The sequence below is a fragment of the Oncorhynchus masou genome, chromosome 19 (assembly GCF_036934945.1).
Source record: "Oncorhynchus masou masou isolate Uvic2021 chromosome 19, UVic_Omas_1.1, whole genome shotgun sequence".
Lineage (NCBI taxonomy): Eukaryota > Metazoa > Chordata > Actinopteri > Salmoniformes > Salmonidae > Oncorhynchus > Oncorhynchus masou.
In genome coordinates, this window is record NC_088230.1 from 10,323,647 (window position 1) to 10,343,677 (window position 20,031).

Sequence of the window (20,031 nt, forward strand, 5' to 3'; positions counted from 1 at the left end):
TATTGCATCACTTCTCTGGTCAATATAGGACACTAATATGGGGGAAGGGTATTTGTTGGGCAGGACTAAATCCTCAAAACAAGAGCTAGATTAGGTAGCCACCTCAACAAAGCATAAGGGTATGGGCACACAGATGAAATTCATTGTCCGTGTCAAAAGTACAACTCATGTCAATACGGAAAAAGAATGTGGCATTTTAGGCAGAAAATCACATCCATTGTCATTCATTCGTCAACCGTTGGCCCCATCTGGAATTTTTAGAAAATCTGAATGTGGCCACGGCCTTAGAATGTTGGCAAATTTGACCCCTGAAGGCTGACAGAAAACAAAGGGTCATGTTCGTTGTCTATTTTAGAGAGCTTTTTATTGTTACAGACGTTTGCAAAATTTTCCATAGAATCAGGTTCACACTTTCCATTATCACTTGTTTTGATGAACTGCTTTAGGTTTCTGTAGAAAATAATGCAAAATGTTTACCCTTATTTTAATGAAATAATTCAAATGTTTTAAAGATCACACAGGCCACCCAATTCCTCTAATCCAGTTTATTCATCCTCAGCAAAAAGGGGAAAATAATCAAATAAAAGGAGAACATAAAACAATTGTTCTGGTTTTATACATTTAACTAAATATGCAGCTCTATGCTAATGTGTAAGTAAATCAAAATAATATATGGTTAAATAAAATTTCTTTTAAGATACAGAAAGATAACATTTCTTAAATTTTCCCCATCGGCACTCGAGAGATGACGGGTCGCAGAAATACCAAAATAAAACCACCCACTATGCCACTCTACACGTCGCTCCTGCCATCCTTCAGTCATTCCTCGCACCGGAGGAAGGGGGCCAGTAAGAGAAGGAAGCAGAGAGGGAAGTGAGGAAGAAGAATGAGATGAGCATTGGGACCAGCACACTCAAGTAGTGTGACTGGGGTAGGAGGAGTAAAATATGGAACAGACTAGCATACTACAAAAAAATGAAGCAATGTATTATGCATGCTTTTTAAGTGGTCTGCTTGTATGGCCAAAAGAATAGAGCCATAGTTTGACAGTCCAGTGAGTCGGATTGTGTAGTGTGTATGTAAAAATAAAGGGAGTAAGAGTGCACGGGGTAGTACAAAACAGAAGGAGAGCATTAACAGCAACAGCATCACTTATTCAAAGAGCAGCAGGCAGAGAAGGGCTTCTGCTTCAGAGAGGTTCTGTGTGTGTGACTCTAGTCCATTTGTTCAGACTCTAATCCAGCTGAGAGAAGCGGAGGAGTAGGCTGCAGTACAAGGGTTTGTGGTCCGGTTTGTAGTCAAACCAGTCTAGCAGTCTCATAAGAACAAACATGGCCACACAACAACTGACCCATGTCCGGGGACGACGACGTCCTTAACACACGCTATTTCAATCCAATGCCATGCAGGAGCCATTGGGTGAGGGAGCAGAAAAGGAAGAGAGGGGGGGGGTAAAGGTCAACATTCCACCCTACAACCTGAGGAGTGGACAAGGGACAGACAGGGCTATGTTCCGGATATCTGTCACCAATGATGTACTGAAAACCTGCTTACCAAGATGACAAAGGAGCCAAGAAAGAGGTCAGTTTCATTTAGAAAGTACTGGTGCAGACTAATCTTTTGTGATCAGTGAAACAAAGACTGAGGGGTAAGATTTTGTTGAGCGATGGCGCTGCTGTGAGATTAAAAAGGAAAAAAATTAGTTTGCCAGCTAACTTGTGTAAATATTGTGAAATAACTTAATTCTTTAGAAAGATAAGCTTGAAATGGGCATGGTCCAATTTACTCAACCAAAAACACATAGCTAAGTTGAGCTTTCTTAATTGAACCTGAAAATCAATAGTTATTTCTGTTTGTTCATCAAAGATAGCTGGCTAACCAATTGATCCTGCTTTGTAGTATACCCCTCTGACAAGTTAAGGCTGTGTGAAAACGAACGTGCGATAGTGACAGTGTGGCTCCAGAGGTTGCCATGGTGACCATGTCCAAGGCAGTGTCCAAACTGTTCCCCTCTGGAGGGGTCAAGACTAACAGGAGTGGGTCAACAACCCTCAGCTCCAGAATGGTGGGGTAAGTGTGGATCTATTACAACCATGCTCTCTCCTTCTTCACCTTCCCTCCCTCTCTTCCTTGCTCTCTCTTACGTCCCCCTCTCTATTTAAGTGCCGCTTCTCTGTTGTGTGGATGGGTGGTGACGGGCGGGCAGCGGGGGCAACTCAAGAGCACTCTTCTCCGATGCGTTGGCACGAGCGGCCCACCTTGCGGTCCAGCTTCACCATCTTGAGGACGGCCTCCTCGCGCCCACGTCCCAGGTGGTCGAACAGGCAGTCGTGCTGCTCAGGTAGACGGTGGAGCATGCAGAACACGTAGCCTAGAAGACAAAACAAAATAGGGGGGGAAACAATGAGAGAAAGAGAACGAGACAGAAAAAGAGAGAATAAAAATCTGTGTCAAGGTGAGGAGGCACGGGATGAGGACACACGGAAACCAAGGGCAGACGTGTTCAGATGTGTTTGCGCTGGTCCCATGTAGTACTGACCGCAGCGACAGGATCCCAGTTCCTGCTGTACCAGCTCCAGTTTGGTTTGGCAGCGATAGCAGCGCCGGCGGTTTTTCTGCTTGGGACCTCGGCTAGGCTCCTCGCTCGCCGCCTCCCCCTCCAAGTCCCGCCGTGCCCGTTTCTCTGGTGACGCCTCACTCTCCGACCCTGAAGCTGAAAGAACAGGTTACACGGTTACAGAGTAACCGTGGGACATTCAATATTGCACAGAAATATACACAGAGAGCAGGAGCATGGCTGTACCTGATTCGCAAGGACGTTTTGTGGGTGTACAGAGGGTGCCTTGGGCTGTTTCTGTGCATGACGATCCTCCTGTGGAACAAAAAGAAGAGCAAGACAAGGGAATCATTCTTCATTGATCAAGAGCCCAAATGTGTGTCACCTAGAACAAGATGTTTTGGAGCCAGAAAGACAATATCAGAACCTTGAAGGATTTAAGACCCCGTGGCCATGCAACCAGATAAGCTCAAATCCTGACATGCCAAGTCTATTTACGTCAACATATCGCTCGACTTACATTCTTAACATGAAGGTTAAAAATACTAGGGATGTGCATCTTTCCCTTTCAAGATGATTCGACGTGTATCTAGATACATTGGCTCCGATACGATCCAGGAACGATACGTTTTAGTTTGAAACGAGTCTGTGCAATTCGGTTAGTTAGAGAACAAATCGATTCGGTGCACTAACATTTGTTGCATAACATTTCTTTATTCTAAATTAAAATCCGCTGCTGATGGAGCTCATGAGCTGGGCCTCTCTGAGCTGGCGTGCCTGTTTAAATCTATTAACATTTTATTGGTCACATGCACCGGACACAACAACAGGTGTAGACTTTACAGTGAAATCCTTACTTACGAGCCCATTCCCAAAAGTGCAGTGTTAAAAAGTAAGACAAATATTTGCTAAAGGCAATAGTAACACAAAAACAAGAGGTATGTAAATGAAGTATGCACTATGTAGGGGGGAGGGGCGGCAATGTTGCCCTTTTTTTTAGTTTCTTTCTTTGGTTCTAAAATCACCATCACCCACTAACTAACATGTAATTTCAGCAGATTAAGTGCTTGAGCTAGTAATGTATCAATATTTATCGTATACAAATTAGCTATGACGTAGACAATGAATATATAGCACAATTTGGATTTCACCCCCCATCTAAAAATCTAATGGTTTTGACCGCTTGGAAGTTCCTCGCGTCGGCCACCCAGTGCGCCTCGCAAAAGTGATTGCTGTCCTCGTTAGTAAATTATCAACTTTACCCTGTATATCCCAAAAAAAGATTATATATATATATATATATATATATATATGCACTGATTGTTTAAAGCAAAACTACCCAAACTATTGCTAAACTACCCAAACTCAGGTGAACCTGAAATCTAAATAAAATATTGGAAAAACCAATTCTGCAGCTATAACCAGATGAGAGTTGTGTTTCTGATAGATTATTACTACTACTCCAGTAAAACACCATTAACAGCTCATACATTGCCTTCGGGAAAGTATTCAGACCTAGACTTTTTACACATTTTGTTATGTTACAGCCTTATTCTAAAATGAATGAAATAGACTTTTTTCCTAAGCCATCTACACACACACACACACACACACACCCCCCATAATGACAAAGTGAAAACAGGTTGACATTTTTGCAAATAAAAATAGAAATACCTTATTTACACAAGTATTCAGACCCTTTGCTATATGAGACTCGAAATTGAGCTCAGGTGCATCCCGTTTCCATTGATCATCCTTGAGATGTTTCTACAACTTGATTGGAATCCACCTGTGGTAAAGTCAAGTGATTGGACATGATTTGGAAAGGCATACACCTGCCTATTTAAGAAAAGGTCCCACAGTTGACAGTACAAGTCAGAGCAAAAACCAAGCCACGAGGTCAAAGGAATTGTCCGTAGAGCTCCGAGACACCATTGTGTCGAGGCACAGACCTGGGAAAGGGTAGCAAAAAATGTCTGCAGCATTGAAGGTCCCCAAGAACAAAGTGGCCTCCATCATTCATAAATGGAAGAAGTTTGGAACCACCAAGACTCTTCCTAGAGCTGGCCGCCCAGCCAAACTGAGCAATCGGGGGAAAAGGGCCTTGGTCAGGGAGGTGACCAAGAACCCGATGGTCACTCTGGCAGAGCTCTGGAGTTCCTCTGTGGTGATGGCAGAACCTCCCAGAACCATCTCTGCAGCACTCCACCAATCAGGCCTTTATGGTAGAGTGACCAGACGGAAGTCACTCCTCAGTAAAAGGCACATGACAGCCAGCTTGGAGTTTGCCAAAAGGCACCTAAAGACTCTCAGACCATGAGAAACAAGATTCTCTGGTCTGAAGAAACCAAGATTGAACTCTTGGCCTGAATGCCGAGCGTCAACATCGGAAAGAAACCTGGCACCATCCCTACGGCGAAGCACGGTGGTGGCCGCATCCTGCTGTGGGAATGTTTTTCAGCGGCAGAGACTGGGAGACTAGTCAGGATCGAGGCAAAGATGATCGTAGCAAATTACAGAGGCATCCTTGATGACAACCTGCTCCAGAGCATTTGCATGCCGAAAGTGCTGCACAGATGTGCAAGATCAGGAACAGGCCGGGCAGTGTGTGCAGTTTAACCAGTACCGATATTGCCTGGGGTTGTTCAGCACGCAAAATGACTGTCAACACAGTTACATGCAGTTTGACACTGAAGGAGAGGACTTCAGTTGTTATAAAATGAGTTATTTTCTGAAGGGAGACAGAATGGAATGAGCCAAACATTTTAGTGAACCAGCAATTTGGATCGGTTTTGGGTCCAAGGACCGATGCACTTACATCTTAAACATTCGAATCGGGAACCGATGTGCATTGGTGAATGGTTACACCCCTAAAAAAAACACCAAATGCAACAAGAAACTGCAATTGGTTGAAAACTGTAAATCTTAAGTGAAATCCCAGGAGAGCCAAGCAGGTCTTAAAAGATGGTCAACGTGACCATACTGCCCCAGCATGATTACTATCTGGGCCAGGCTTAGTACATGTATTGCCACGGAGTGAGACACACACACACCCACCCACCACTCCTCCTGAGGCAGAAATAGAAGCAGGCTGTCACCATATCAGTCCAACCTTACAGACCTCTGCCAACAGAGACTTCATGAAATGCATACATATATACACACTTCCCTCCGTATCTTATTTGACAGCGGAGCAAAAATGTTTCAAATTGTGTCTATACTCCAGCATTTTTGATTTGAGATCAAATGTTTCACAAAGTGACAGTACGTAATGTCACCTTTTATTTGAGGGTATTTCCATTAGTGCTGGTCGGTTTGGGTATTTGAATGTTTGGTTTGTTAAAATGTGATATGCCGTGTGTAACGTAAATTTGTATAGTGTACACAGCTACTTGAGTCAACCCTCTCCGCTCTCTCTCTCTCTCCACCATGCCACTTTCCACACAATCCTAGCCCCGTCACTCAAGGAGTGCATGTTGTTGTTGCTTGACCACGAGATACTTCCGTTCAGTCTGCACGGTTAATGCAGCACATGCAACAATGTTGACGACAACAATGTTATTTCCACTTTGCTTCTTAATATAAATCCACAAGCATTCTATAAATGGAACCATTACTTTCGTACATCTGCAAAAAGCTAGTTTGTCTTTTCTTAGCAAGTTTTCCTTAAATCGTGTTATACGCTAATGCTAAATCTCTAGTTAGTTTGCTAATAAAATGTAAGAGTCAGAGCAAAAGTAGCTAGCTTACACAGCCTGATAATAGTGATGGTGTAGGCCTAAATCTACATGTTTGTGCAACAGTATATTCTAAATCAGAGGAATAGGCGAAGCATGAATGTTGGCTATATGAAAAAAACATTTCTAGTGAAAGATTATAGGGTCCCCTAGGAAACACTGACCAACACTTTGGTTCCTGCCACAATAACTCCTCCCTGTCATTTTCATTCATTGCCATGTCAAACACTATATTTAAAGTGCCCACTATTATATTCTAACTATAGAATTAGAACAATAATTTATTTCCATGATTCCAACAGTTCACTGTGTTTTGATCTAATTCGGAAGTCAAATCGCAATTGCAACATTTGGTTAAAAATAAGTCCTTGATTTTTACGCCCATATTGTGCAGCCCTACGTGGGAGTGTGGGAATTATCTCAAATGAACGCAGGAAATGCACAAATTTATGAAAATGCTGGAAATTATTTTCAGTTAGGGTGATTCACAATGTGATTTCTTAGGCTCACTAAATAAGTCAAAATATGCCTATTCCACAACCATAAGACCCACTAATCATTTAATTTTATCAAAATAGTTGAATCTGCTTTTTTTGCAAATAATAATTATATACATTTTTTAAAATCACTGATCTCTGGCTTTCATGTCTATGAAAATGGCATTTTTGTTACAAATTTAACCAGAACCATAATGCACATTCATTCACGAATAATGACAAATATCTTGTAGCAGGCATAATAGAAAATTAACACAGGTCTCAAACGATCCCACAAGCACAAGCCCACGTGCAAGTGAGTATTCAGCTAATCTTTATATTTCAAGTTTAGCTAACTTGGAACTACTTGCTAGCCCACAAGGCAGAACAGTTCAATTATGAACACACCCTTCTGTTCATCTCCAACTGTTTGAACAGCATGCTAGCCTGTCCACTTCGTTTAGATGTTGAAATCAAGCAGCCCATCTTATTTCTCAGAAGGAGAACGAGTTGCCAACTCCTTACATAATTGTGTCTTATGCTTATTGTATATTTATAAAAAACAGACTAGACAGCTAGTACAAGTCTTTGGATAAAATGCTGCTAGCGGTACAATACTGGGCGCGACAAACTTGAGCATTAATTCTCTAGAATCAATGTTAAATGATACTCCTGTTTTAGTAGTGTCTGCTCTGCACACAATCTGAGGAGTTGAGAAATAAAAAAAGGGTATCGCTAGAAAGGTTAACTACTCTATTACAGTAATGTCTAAATGTCTTTGTGAAAATATGACTGAGTCGGTTGGACTAAACCGCAAAAGTAAATAGCGAGTTAAAACCGCTTGTGAGAGAAGTGATTGCTCATCTTCGATGTTGTAAGCGACAGAGGGAGGGGCTTGGTGTGTGTGTGTGTGTGTGTGTAAATGGGGAAAGGCTATACAGACACGCTTGATGACACGGCTGATGATGCATGTCACGCAGCTGAGAGTCGAGAGGAGTGGATTTAGTTCACCCAGGTCATCCTGATGAGTCCTTCCCAGCGAACTAGTTCAAACTGGCATCAGCAGCATGACATGAGGTAAAACTTGGAAAAGAAAGTTGTTTATTTCGATGGGCGAGGGATAAATAACTTGTAGTATAAGTTTCTAGCTACAAGCACAGCTGGCTGGGAAGGGCAACTGACTGAAAAAAAGCCATTAGCCTTCACTCGACTCTCACTGCACGACATATGTCATCAATATAGGCACCGGGCGTGTCGGTATAGCCTATAGGTATAGTATATGAGAAGGTGCACACAGCACAGAATGGAGCAAGTGACACGAGACCAAAAAGTCAACATGAGAACGAGCGGACAAAAACCTTGATTCTTGTGATAAAGGCATTTGGAATATTGTGCTACAAATTTTTTATTTTTTAATTCATATGATATCACTCCGCCCTAGGTGAGAGGTTAGTATTTGAGAGGGTATGAGCCATCATTATTCATGATTCATTCATAATTATCCGTAATCACGTTACCATCCACATTTATGTAGAAGTGTTCAGAAACATTTTATTCTGATTTACAATCAAATATGCTAATAAATGACAACCCATATTCACTGTTCAGTTCCTATTGGCCAAAACATAATCCGAAACACAACAGTCCCACCTTTTTCATTGTCAGTAATTAAATTTTGCCCATATTCTTGATGAAGAATGTTAAGCTCACTGGTGTCACAACAAACTCCACCAAATACGTTAAATAGGACTGCTAATAACTATATTGAACAAAATGTAATGGTAGAAAAATAGCAGAGCTTATATGTCTTAAAAAAAGATTAATCACACCTGGTTTTAGTCATTTAAGTTCAGACTGGAGAGTTTCATTTAATATGCACTCACAACCAATTCAAAATCAACTGGTGGGTTGCTGGAGGTTTAGAAAGGGTTGCAAGAGTGAGTAAAAATAATAAAATGTCTCGACCAACCAGCTGAAAATCCCTGCATTGTGTGCTAGTGATTTGGGACCAAACACTAAATTTGTACTACTTCAATACACCATCAGACACATCGTTTTTTTTCAATTTAAAAACGGTAACAACAGACCCCCCCCCCAAAACGGACATTCTATACTTTCGCCTCATATTTAACATTTGATCTCAAATCCAAAATGCTGGAGTACAGAAGCAAATTCTAACATTACAGCTTCACTGTCCACTGAAATACAGAGGTGGAGTGCTTAAGTGTGCACTCTTCTCTTCCTCAGTGACATCTAATACTAAGAGATGTAGTGTTTGTCCAGATTGAAGATGTAACAGTGCATTCGGAAAGTATTCAGATCCCTTGACCTTTTCCACATTGTTACGTTACAACCTTATTCTAAAATGGATTAAATTGTTCCCCCCCCACCCAATCTACATACAATACCCCATAAAAAGACAAAGCAAAACAGGTTCAGAGATTTTTTAAAATCTATTACTAAAAACTGAAATATCACATTTACATAAGTATTCAGACCCTTTACTCAGAACTTTGTTAAAGCACATTTGGCAGCGATTACAGCCTCATCTTCTTGGGTATAATGCTAAAAGCTTGGCACACCTGTATTTTGGGATTTTCTCCCATTCTTCTCTGCAGATCCTCACAAACTCTCGCAGGTTGGATGGGGAGCGTCGCTGCACAGCTATTGTAAGGTCTCTCAGGATGTTTGATCGGGTTCAAGTCCGTGGTCTGGCTGGGCCACTCAGTCTTGGCCTGAAACCACTCTTGGCTGTGTGCTTAGGGTTGTTGTCCTGTTGGAAGGTGAACCGTCACCCCAGTCTGAGGTCCTGAGCAGGTTTTCATCAAGGATCTCTCAGTACTTTGCTCCGTTCATCTTTCCCTAGATCCTGACTAGTCTCCCAGTCCCTGCCGCTGAAAAACATCCCCACAGCATGATTCTGCCACCAACATGATTCACCATGGGGATGGTGCCAGGTATTTTCCAGACGTGACGCTTGGCATTCAGGCCAAAGAGTTCAATCTTGGTTTCGTCAGACCAGAAAATCTTGTTTCTCATGGTCTGAGAGTCCTGTAGGTCTCCTTTGGCAAACTCTGGCCACGACCAATAAAGACTTGATTGGTGGAGAACTGCAGAGATGGTTGTCCTTCTGGAAGGTTCTCCCATCTCAATAGAGGACATCTAGAGCTCTGTCAGTGACCATTGGCTTCTTGGTCACCTCCCTGACCAAGGCCCTCTCCCCCGATTGCACGGTTTGGCCGAGCGGCCAGCTCAAGGAAGAGTCTTGGTGGTTCCAAACTTTTTCCATTTATGAATGATGGAGGCCACTGCTTTCTTGGGGATCTTCAATTCTGCAGACATTTTTTGGTACCCTTCCGCAGATCTGTGCTTCGACACAATTCTGTCTCGGAGCGCTACAGACAATTCCTTCAACCTCATGGCTTGGTTTTTTGCCCTGACATGCACTGCCAACTGTGGGACCTTAAATAGACAGGTGTGTGCCTTTCCTAATCATGTCTAATCAATTGAATTTACCACAGGTGGACGACAATCAAATTGTAGAAACATCTCAAGAATGATCAATGGAAACAGGATGCACCAGAGCCCAATTTCAAGTCTCATAGCAAAGGGTCTGAATACTTAAATAAGGTATCTGTTTTTTTTCTGCTAAAAACCCATTTTCGCTTTCTCATTTTAATTTGATTTAACTAGGCAAGTCAGGTAGGAACAAATTCTTATTTACAATGACGGCCTACCAAAAAGCAAAAGGCCTCCTGCGGGGACGGGGATACATATTTTTTTTAAATGACAAAACACACATCACGACAGGAGACAACACTACATAAAGAGACTTAAGACAACATAGCATGGAAACAACACGACAACACAGCATGGTAGCAAGTTAGCAACACAACATGTTACAAATATTATTGGGCACAGACAACAGCGAAAAAGGGCAAGAAAAGTATAGACAACAATACATTAAGCAAAGCAGCCACAACTGTCAGTAAGAGTGTCCATGATTGAGTCTTTGAATGTAGAGAGAGAGAAAAAAAACTGTCCAGTTTGAGTGTTTGTTGCAGCTCGTTCCAGTCGCTAGCTGCAGCGAACTGAAAATAGGAGCGACCAAGGGATGCGTGTTCTTTGGGGACCTTTAACAGGATGTGACTGGCAGAACGGGTGTTGTATGTGGAGGATGAGGGCTGCAGTAGATATCTCAGATAGGGGGAGGGGGAGTGAGGCCTAAGAGGGTTTTGTAAATAAGCATCAACTGGTGGATCTTGCGACGGGTATGATGACCAGTTTACAGAGGAGTATAGAGTGCAGTGATGTGTCCTATAAGGAGCATTGGTGGCAAACCTGATGGCTGAATGGTAAAGAACATCTAGCCGCTGGAGAGCACCCTTACCTGACGATCTATAAATTACATCTCCGTAATCTAGTTTGGCAGCTGGGGTGAAAGAGGAACGATTACGATAGAGGAAACCAAGTCTAGATTTAACTTTAGCCTGCAGCTTTGATATGTGCCGAGAGGACAGCGTACTCCCAAGTACACTACCTCAAGCTCTAAACTCTCAGAGGTAGTAATCACACCTGTGGGGAGAGGGGCATTCTTCCTACCAAACAACATGACCTTTGTTTTGGAGATGTTCAGAAGAAAGTTAAGGGCAGAGAAAGCTTGTTGGATACAAAGAAAGCTTTGTTTAACACAAAATCCAGGGAAGGGCCAGCTGGGTATAAGACTATCATCCACATATAAATGGATGAGAGAGCTTCCTACTGCCTGAGCTATGTTGTTGATCTATATTGAGAAGAGTGTGGGGCCTAGGATCGAGCCTTGGTGACAGGCAGTGTCTGAGACAGCATATGTTCTGACTTTATACACTACACTGAGGTAATTAGCAAACCAGGCCAAAGAACCCTCAGAGACACCAATACTATTTAGCCGGACCACAAGAATGGCACGGTCTACCGTATCAAAAGCTTTGGCAAAGTCAATAAAAATAGCAGCACAACATTACTTAGAAACAAGGGCAATGGTGACATCATTGAGGAACTTTAAGGTTGCAGTGACACATCCATAACCTGGGCGGAAACAAGATCACATCCCAGAGAGAATACTATAGACATTTAAAAAAAGCCAGTCAGTTGATTATTGACAAGTTTTTCCAACACTTTTGATAAAACAGGGCAAAATAGAAATAGGCCTATAACAGTTAGGATCAGCTTGATCTTCCCACTTAAATAAAGGACGCGTCATGGCTGCCTTCCAAGCAATGGGAACTTCCCCAGAGAGGCGAGACAGGTTTAAAAGTTCAGAGATAGGCTTGGCGATGATAGGGGCAGCAACCTTAAAGAAGAAAAGGTCTAAACCATCTGACCCAGATGGTTTTTTTGACTCAGTAAAACCAAATCATCACCATTAAGGGACATGGGCAGCTGCGAGGAGGAGGGTTAATTCTCCAGGTCTTTAACTTTTCTAGAACTTCCTGGGGTTAGACCCACAGAGAGAACTGCTCCTTAAAGTAACTAACTTTGGTCTTCCGTATAGCCTGAGCGCACTTATTTCTCATTTGCCTGATCGAGAGCCAGTCAGCCTGAGTATGGGTTAGCCGAGGGTCTCTGCAAAATCACGGTCGAACCAGGATCTGAACATGTTTTTAATTCTCATTTTCTTTATGCGGGCAGGTTGGTTAACAATACCACTGAACATATCAAAAAAGGTCCAAGCATCTTCAGAGAGGATCAAGCTGATTCTATACCATTTTACAGAGGCCAGGTCATGAAGGAAGGCATGCTCATTAAAGTTTTTTAGCAACATAATAAGTTCCTCATTATGGGGTATTGTGTGTAGATTGATGAGGATTTATTTTTTAGATGTAATACATTTTAGAATAATGCTGTAACGTCAAACTGAAAAAAGGGAAGGGGTCGGAATACTTTCCGACTGCACTATATAAACCATATAGATTGAAAATGCTGAAGAGTGAGGTCCAGTCTGATATGAGATTTAGTTAGAACTTGGTATGATTGTATGACTGGCAATGATCTCAGCTATGGTAATTCATTCAAAGGTTTCAGAATGTGGGTCATCGCAAAATTCTAAAGTTGTGGACCCTCCATCTTACCCTCCTGTGTAGTTGTTAATGTGGGGACAGGGTCTTCAGTTGACACCGATGGCTGCTCCGAGCTAGTGGGTGGTGACAACGATAGGGATTGGCTACTGTTGCTGCTCGACTCGCCACTGAAGACAGACAATTGGCTACTGCCAGTGCTTGGGCTGGGCTTTGAGGTACAGTCATCGTCTGTCTGCTTCTGCTCGATATCTGAAAGACAGACAAAATAATGGTATTTAGTGACCCCAGCACCACATACTGTACGTTGGCTCTTAATGGACCAGCAGCTTCAGAGCATTAGTACACACAAACATACACATGTGGGGGCATGAGTCACCATTCCCTCTCCCCAAAACATCATTCAGAATCGCAGATGGTCTGACCTGAGAGGATGTCAATACCTCAGAACGACCCTTTAGCATGATTAGTGCTGTGGCGGTCACAAAATTGTGTCAGCCGGTGATTGTCAAGCAAATAACTGTCAGTCGAACAGTAATTGCAAATAAATGAACCTAAACACGTTTAGCATCTCCTGGCTTCCACAAGCCACTTATGCAGACCATTGGAACATTACATTTTAAAAAGTATAATAAATCCATGTAATATAACCAACACCTTCAAAATAAATCCATTATTTATTTTAGACAGGGCTAAAGAAGCATGATATGAAGAAAATGTAGTCTTTTTCAGAAGAACAGAATAGCATACTCCGAGATGTCCTTATGTTAGGTCCTGATGTGGCTATGCCAAATGGCTGTGAGCTACACTAGTTAATTTAGCAGACAAGATTTTCTTAGAATTCCATGGCATTATTTTATAGTATGAAGAAAACTGAACAAAGCGGAATAAACTATAAATAAAAACTATCCAAACGATTTACGGGAGTGCGCACACTAAGCAAATCTAACCTGTGTTGAGCAGTTAACAAAGGAATAGGTACTCCTATATGCTTCACTTTAATAACTAACTCCAGTTGTACTACAAACTTTGGGCTGTGTTTTGATTTTTAATACATTTTAAGGCTGCATGATGTGACTAATGATGATTTTAAAAAGTTGCTTGAAAGGCATGAGCTCTGCTTTTTTTTGCGCAGGCTGTACACACTTCATTAGTCTCTCATTCACAATTTGACAAGCATGACAGCATCCCCTTTGTGCCTTTAATACACCCTAAAAAAATCCTTGCCTTTGTTGTGCCCTTCTCCCCGAGTGCCTGTTCCGAAGCACCCACTGAGTGCTGTGCGCTCTCCATCACGTGATCGGGGCTTTCTCACAGGCTACAAGTGAAGACAGACACAGGGGACGCAACTGCGCGCATCCTTATCCAATTCTGAGGTGCATATTGAAGAACTGTCCACATTTACTTTCCGTCAGCCAACAAGATGAGTAGGCCTAACAGATAGTAAATTGACATAGGCTAGTGCTTTTGCTATCCCCCACAGTACAAAAGTCGACCTTTTCTATTCTGTGCGAAAAATAACTATTCCAAACAGTCTGGGACAGTTGTGGGATGCAACAGATCCTAAATTAATACAACCACAAGCATTAAAAAACAACATTTAATCAATGTAGCTGACAACAGATCAGAACATTTATCTTTAAATTTTGATAAACTATAAGCATGAATGTTTCATTAGCGGGAAAACACCATTATCAAAAGTGACTGCAAATGTGATTATGCATGTAATGCTTTTATTATAAAAGGTGCATTTTTATGGTGAAAATGATCTTCCCCAAACTTGAAACTCACACGCAGCTTATGTATCCCAGTTAGACTCTAAACCCCCTTGTAAAGTTGATTAATGTGCTTCATTTTAAAATAAGTTATTTGGCCACTTTAGTTGTGATACAAACCTTATCAAAACATATAGGCCTATGGGCTAGGCTACACGAGGTGTTCGACTATGATTCGAAAGAGTCACAAAAAACGGCTTTGTTTCTTGCCTTACGCTGTGCATCATTCACAAGTGATAATATATAATTCACAAGTGATAGGCTAATATATTCACCCATCAGACTATTCTTGATTTAATATTGTCTTTGACATTTGTTTTGATTTAGAACGGACCATTATCATGCACCAGTCTTGAAACAGGAGCAGCAGAAAAAATACATGTCATCTATGCATTTAAATAGCAGATGGGGGATGCTTTCCCGTGATTCATTTTCATGCCAACCAGGAAGGCTATACTACTATTCTAAAGAACAGCAATGTGCTTAATATTAGGGAAGGTGACAAATAAATAGACAAAGCGGATGGGATCCTCCATTTAGTAAAAGCCACCCCTCTGCTTTATCACGCCATTGCATAGCCTATAGAAAAGTTGTGCAACATGAGCTCATGGGCCCTCATGAAGCGTTTGATTCGATTTTCGATTACATTTGTATTGATGCCAGAGTGATTAGAGGGACAATAGAGTGCTGAGTACCAGGGAGTTAGCAAGTTTGGTAGCCTACTAATGACCATGAGCCGCATCAGAGCTTGGAGAAGCCTAATTACCGTGACCAAACGGTCACGTGATATTTGACTGCCTTAATGACTTGTGGATGCCGGTGTGGCGGTAATACAGTCACTGCAACAGCCCTAAGCATGACCCCAGTTTAGGCTACCAGGGAGTCTATCCATCAACTCCCAAAACCCAGAGGGCTGCACAAGGTCAAAAGGCAGCTGGGCCTTACCTTAATCCTCTATAGAACCCATTTCTGCTGTCGTGGTGCTCTTGTGTATTGAATCTATTCTAGGCAATGTTGCTGCTGAAAAGGCCTACAGAAGCCCATCTCAAAACTTCAGTCATAAGCTCCATTTTAGAGCTCCAATCTTTATCCACAGGAGTATTGAGAGCCAACACCCCAACATACAGCAAAGCAAGATATCAGACCCGAGAACATATTTTTCCTGACACCAGTTTTATTCTTGAGATAGCTATTATGTCAATGAGAAGTTAATCTGGAAATTGACTTTTTGGATTCTGAAAATAGCCTTGTATTTTTACTGCATGCCTTTGGAATATTTCACAGGGATTTTTTTATACAAAAAGGTACATACATTACTTCTACAAAACATATCTAACAAACTAATATAATGTAACCTAATCGAGGTGTAAAAAGAACCTGCCATTTCCATACAGCAGAGACATAACATGACAGGCAGTAATCTGCACACCCCCTTCTGACGTCTCAAGTACACAGGGCTCTACCACATAACATAAACCTATTGTCTTCCACCTTTATGGGAATTTAGTTGGCTTGCGCAAGGAACAGCAAGACTTACCAGCAAAACATTTTGAGCAGAGGTTCATGGTTTTACTGGACCTGGGGAGAGAAAAAACAAAAATAAAAGTCAGTCCCACAAAGGAATGGTACCAAGGTGGAGATGGCCAAATAGGATAAAGGCTCACTAGACACACGTCAGTCAATGCAATATGGCCCTCTTATTTGCAACAAAAATCACACTTAAAAAAAATAATGCATTTCAAGGGCTCTTGGGACACTCAAACCTGACCCATTTTTTTGTTGTACCCAAACAGTCAGACGGCTCTGAGGTTGCCATAGCTACAGAGAGTGAGTGAAAACAAATGGATGGCAGGGGTGACAGATCACAGAAAGTCATGGCAGGGAAGAGAAGGGGGAGACAAACAAAGGTGGGGTGGTGTAGAGGTTGTTGCAAACAGTTGAAAAGGGAAGGAGCATAAGGTAGCAAAAGTCAATATTTTTACAGCAACAAATGACAGGTAGGCCTACACCATCTCTCACCGGTTAACAAGCTAATCAGTCCAGACTAATCAATTGTGCCAAGAAGCCTAACCTGACAGGGGCTTTTGACCGCCATTGACATTGGCCTGAGGGTTCAAGGGTTCATTACTGACTGAAGTAGGGTAGTCAACTCAACATTGATAACAACTACTACATAAGCTCTATGTGTATCAATCACATTTTTTTTTTGCATTACCCTATGTATACATTACACTAAAAGTTGTGGTCAGAAATAGCCTAGGAAAAAAAAAGAGGCATAAATTGAAATTTCAAAATCTAAAATCAGGTTTACTTCCCTCACAATCCTAATGTGTAATAGGCTAACTCACGACAGGAGACTCAACTCCAGGAACACAACCCAAACCCTTCCACATAGCCTCAAATCTGTTCAACCGAAATCTCCCACCAAAACATGCACCATTTTCTCAGGCTTTCCTTTGAATCCTTTCCTCAATGACATTACATTTCCAGTGGTAGACTAATGGCTGTTCTCATTCTGGACCTCTGACACTCACTTTAATAGGAGGGCACAATGCATAATGCTGGGATGTTTCTGTTCTGGGCTGTGTGAGCTCTGTCAATACAGTAAAAGGTTGGAACGCCATAGGGTATTCAGCCGATTGTGCCCTCAGGAGGGAATGTGACCAATGGAGTGTTCCAATTGACCTGGGATACATTTAGTACTCATCCTACCATGACCGTAACTGCAATTGGACTTCTCCTCCCAACATCACGTGTGTCATTCAGTGGTAGAGTAACTAGACCTCAACCGAGAAGAGAATTTGCAGTATACCTAGAAAGACCTCAATCATAGATGAGAGTTCTGACAAGCCCCATGCTAGCCTAATCCTTGCACTACATTGAAGATGTGTTTGCCTACCCACTTTCAGCTAACGCATTATTACCTAATGTCCTCCTTCACTCCCCATCTCGATAAGGGCTTCAACTGAGCTAACATGTTCGTCAAAACAGAGTATCAGTCTAGAATGGTTTGTCACTATCAAAATAATGTCCTTTGAATTCGGTCAAATTGATATGCACAGGCTCCATTTTACCAGAGAAGAACCAACTGACCTAAAAACAGGAAAGCTGGAAATTCAGCCCAGATTCTTTTTAAACTAGCCCACTTCTAAAGGCGAAGCCTATATCCTGCAGTCTCGCGATACAGACTCTCCTCCCAATGTTTAATGAGATATCTCAAACTGAAGCGGATGTTTGTTCCTGGCTCTAGCTGTAATCAGGCATACTCAGAAAGCGAGATAGTTTGAATACAGCAGGGAAGGGCTACAGAGAAATCCGGAGGGCTTCAAAGTGGAAAACTGTGACAAGCTTCAGACGCCTCGAACCAGGTGTTGACCGCAAGAGCCGTAAACATGCTTCCGATTGTGTCACCTGACATTGAGAGGTGTGAGTAATTCTCAGTTCGCTCACATATAACACACCCTAAAGATCAGCGTGACTAGTTAGAGAGCATGGCACAAGAAAGAAGGACAGGATTTTAGTACATAAAATCATCCAGGGAGTTATATCCCAGAGTCCCCATCTCGTTGCTACACATGGTGCTTTCAAGACAACTGGGGGAAAAACGATGTCAATTCATGACGTCAGTGATCTTTAGGTCTGAGCTCTAGACAGATGCCAGAGTTTCCGACTTGGAATTTGAAGTCGTAAACAATTTCCCCCCAGTCAGAGCTCGTTTTTTTCCGAGTTCCTAGTTGTCTTGAACGCACTGAAGTCGGATATTTCCAAGTTCCCCGTTGTTTTGAACGTGGCAATAGTTGACCATACAGGAAGAACTGTCCAGCTCAAACAAAGGCCCCATTTTTATTATAAGTAGGCCATGCCTTTTGGTTGGTCGCTCTATTTCACTAAAGATCGTTAAATGTACTGCCTAAATGGGCTCGATTAAATAACATTAAATAAACATTTCCGGTATGTAATCACAACTTGACTGGAATGTGAGGGATGAACGTGCTGTAACTTGATAACTAATGTGGTTACAAGGCAATGACAGCCTGGAGAATATTGGACACGAAGTGTTAACGTTTAATCTTTAGTTAGGATATAATTTCTTTAGAATGGATACATTTCCATTTAAGGACACAGAGCCTAACGAGAGCGAATGATGATCAGATTATAACCAGACATTTTAATATAACGCGTTCAGAACCACAGAACATGATTCGACGCTTTGATATATCTACACTCATGGATAGAGAATGAAAACAAGCCCAAACGTTCAGCAAACCTCAAAACATTCAGATAGGAATCAGTTTTGTAACTCAAACATTTGCCCCAACCCCCACCCGGTATGCCCAACATAACAATGGCTTTAACCTAGGCGACATTAATATCCATCCTCGTTATCACTACAATAAACCATCTCCACAATACATGATGTGCGACATCTTACCCCCAAAATCCACATGGACACCGAGGTGGTAAGGGTTTGCTGCGCTCACTACCAGTATCCCCCATGACTTCAACAAAATGACCAAGGGTACGCAAGGCTGGGGATGAAACAGGGGCCTTGTCGTTGTATAGGATCTTCAGCCAACTCAAGTAGCAAATATCCGCTTCTATAAATAGTCCTCGGTGGTCAAATTGGACAACGAAGGTGGATGGCTTTGCCGACACGAGCGGCCACAGGGATCCGAATAGTCCTAAACAGCTCAGTTTGGATTAATTGATCATCCAAGTGTCCTCACTGGACTCAAAGCAATCAGCTGGAGCTCGGCTACTACTAACAGCCACAGAGGGGGTGTTAACGCTTTGTCCAACCTGTAACATGAAAGATACAACACAAAACATAAACACCACAACAACAAATATTTCCAACAATCTCAATATTAATCACGAGTATTCGACACAGAGTAAGCAGCAGTCACATCAAATATCATTCCACTTACACCATGTGCTGCGTCCCCCAATCTTCAGTGGGCCAAACTGTACGAAGTAAGCTGTTCAGGAAACTACCGGTACCTAGACCTTCATTTAGAATAAAACGTACTGTGCCGTATCAACAGAATCAAAATGGCGATCATTGAACGCAATTCCCACTAGCGTTCCTGACTAACCAATGTAAACACACACACACAAGCAACTATTTGGATTCATATATTTTTAAACAGAAGCAATATAAAAACGTGTATTTCCTTATTTCACGATTTGAATCTTTGAAAATTACTATTACCAAAACGCGATAATGAATACGTCCCAACCCATTGGTCTTTTTGGGACAAACCAAAACATGAATCAGCTGTGAAGCAGGAGGATCACAAAATATATTTCACGTCAGAGTAGCCATTTGCACAACACATATTATTCGAAGTCACTTAGCTATCTAAATATAAGGATCAGCGAAAATTTGCAATTGGAGTGCTTGAAGCATGAACGACAAGCATTCTTGAG

At 41.9% G+C, this 20,031-nt stretch overlaps 1 protein-coding gene across 2 annotated transcripts; it reads right to left on the minus strand.

Annotated features, from left to right (window-relative positions):
• Positions 1–342: 342 nt before the first annotated feature.
• Positions 343–19,840, minus strand: LOC135505790 (AN1-type zinc finger protein 3-like). 2 transcript variants are annotated; one of them, XM_064924929.1, is made up of 7 exons: positions 19,530–19,838; positions 19,034–19,401; positions 16,139–16,179; positions 12,881–13,078; positions 2,804–2,872; positions 2,540–2,713; positions 343–2,371 (listed from the first exon to the last, which is right to left on the minus strand). In XM_064924929.1, the coding sequence occupies exons 2-7, from the start codon at positions 19,096–19,098 to the stop codon at positions 2,217–2,219; spliced, it is 702 nt and encodes a 233-aa protein (XP_064781001.1). In that variant the 5' UTR covers positions 19,099–19,401; positions 19,530–19,838; the 3' UTR covers positions 343–2,216. The 2 variants fall into 2 exon arrangements, with proteins under 2 accessions (XP_064781001.1, XP_064781002.1); XM_064924930.1 differs by lacking the exon at positions 19,034–19,401 and having other exon boundaries at positions 19,530–19,840.
• Between the last annotated feature and the right edge of the window lie 191 nt (positions 19,841–20,031).